The 1,579-nt window shown below is 34.5% G+C and overlaps 1 protein-coding gene across 1 annotated transcript in view; it reads left to right on the top strand.

Annotated features, from left to right (window-relative positions):
- LOC107685316 (ammonium transporter Rh type C 1-like) overlaps positions 1 to 1,579 on the top strand; it is a 19,925-nt gene that overhangs the window by 3,672 nt on the left and 14,674 nt on the right. The window contains exon 11 of the mRNA XM_016481870.1: positions 341 to 799. Within this exon, the coding sequence (XP_016337356.1) occupies positions 341 to 362 (22 nt within the window). The 3' untranslated portion in view covers positions 363 to 799. The remainder of the gene's footprint in view (positions 1 to 340; positions 800 to 1,579) is intronic.

The following is a 1,579-nucleotide window of genomic DNA, read 5'->3' as shown; positions in this document are numbered from 1 at the left end:
ATACTTACAGTCGCTGATTCAGAAGCGCCAGATTGTCATAGCAAAGTCGGAATTGACCCTTTTTTTTTTTTTAAATAGTCTTTGCACAGCCAGCCGTGTAGGCTACTCTACTAGGTTCACAGAACTGTCGTCCATAAAATGCGTTGCACAAATTCGAGCATCTGGGTTGTGCTGTTCTGTTGTAAGTAAATCTTAACCAATGATTCCTTGCAGATCTTATACATGCACAAATAGCTACATAACACACTAAAGAAAAGGAAAAATAGAAATCGCATAATTTGACCCCTTTTATAAATTGCTGTTTCAAATTATTTCATGTCAGTATTTCTCATGTACACAGGTATCAACGAAGTAATGTGTAAGAAAAAAAAAAGCAGCCTGAAAAACTCCATGTCCTGAAGAACTTCAGCTCTGAATTATGATTGAATAAGAATCATAAAGGCTTTACAGACTGAGACTAGATAAGCTACTCAATGGAAATGTTTAAGTTTGTCATGTGCTGTGGGTTGTACCATGTCATAATCCCAAAACATCTTGACTAACCAGTGTTGCCACTGCTGCTTCCATAAAAACAAAACCGAACATGGGTTTATTTCCATTCTTTATATTCCTACACCAATTATGTGAAATGTTATCTTATCTTTGTTTGTAATGTAACTATCTATATCAGTTAGATTTTAATAGTGCTTTCTTTTTGCATTAATAATACTAATAATAATAATAATAAGTGAGCACTATAAAGAAACAGAACAAGATTGAATGACTTGTTTATGCTATACATAAAAAGTTAACTACCTATGTTATTTAACCTCCCTAATAAAGTCAATTATTTTTTATCAAATATCAGTTTCATTGTTTTTTGATATTTTTGAGCACTGAAGGATGTTGATGCTACAACATGATTGGCTTCGACAGGTGAATTTGCATATTTGCCTGAGGCCTCTATTTGAAGGAACTCTATGTGAGCAAAAGAAACTTCCTACTGTCTGGTATGTTGAGAGCTACTTATCCATCAAAACTGTTTGGGCAAAAGTCCAGTTCAATTACAATAATAAGTGATCATTCCCATTAGACAGCAAAAGATCTCTCTAGATGATGTCTTGGATTCATTCTTTGCATTTATTGTCACTAAAATTGTTGTCTACGAACATGGATGATCTCTTTTGGCTTCCATTGTCATTGTTAGTCATAAATTATAACATTGGCAAGAAATTTAACTAGTAGGCTTTTTTTAACACCAGAGAAACGAATGTTTATGACATTTCTTTGAAAGCTGTCACGGATAAAGTTATGGTTAGGATTGCGGTTAGGAATGGTGCAAAAACAAGCAAGCAAACAATCAAACAAACAAAACATTGAATAGCATAAAACTGAGAAAAGAGAACAGACTCTATGGACCAGATCAGCTACACAGCTGGTGTTTTTTTGGGTCGATACAGCTTCAAACTAAATTAAATGAAAATATTTCAGCAATTGTAACAGACATTCAAATACACGTAACTGTTCAAATACATGTAACAACCACCACCACCACCCACCCTCCCTCCCCCCTTCCCCTTTTAACCTGATCAGTCTAACT

The sequence above is a fragment of the Sinocyclocheilus anshuiensis genome, unplaced genomic scaffold (assembly GCF_001515605.1).
Source record: "Sinocyclocheilus anshuiensis isolate Anshui unplaced genomic scaffold, SAMN03320099.WGS_v1.1 scaffold385, whole genome shotgun sequence".
Classification (NCBI taxonomy): Eukaryota; Metazoa; Chordata; class Actinopteri; order Cypriniformes; family Cyprinidae; genus Sinocyclocheilus; species Sinocyclocheilus anshuiensis.
This window is presented reverse-complemented; position numbering and strand designations above follow the sequence as displayed.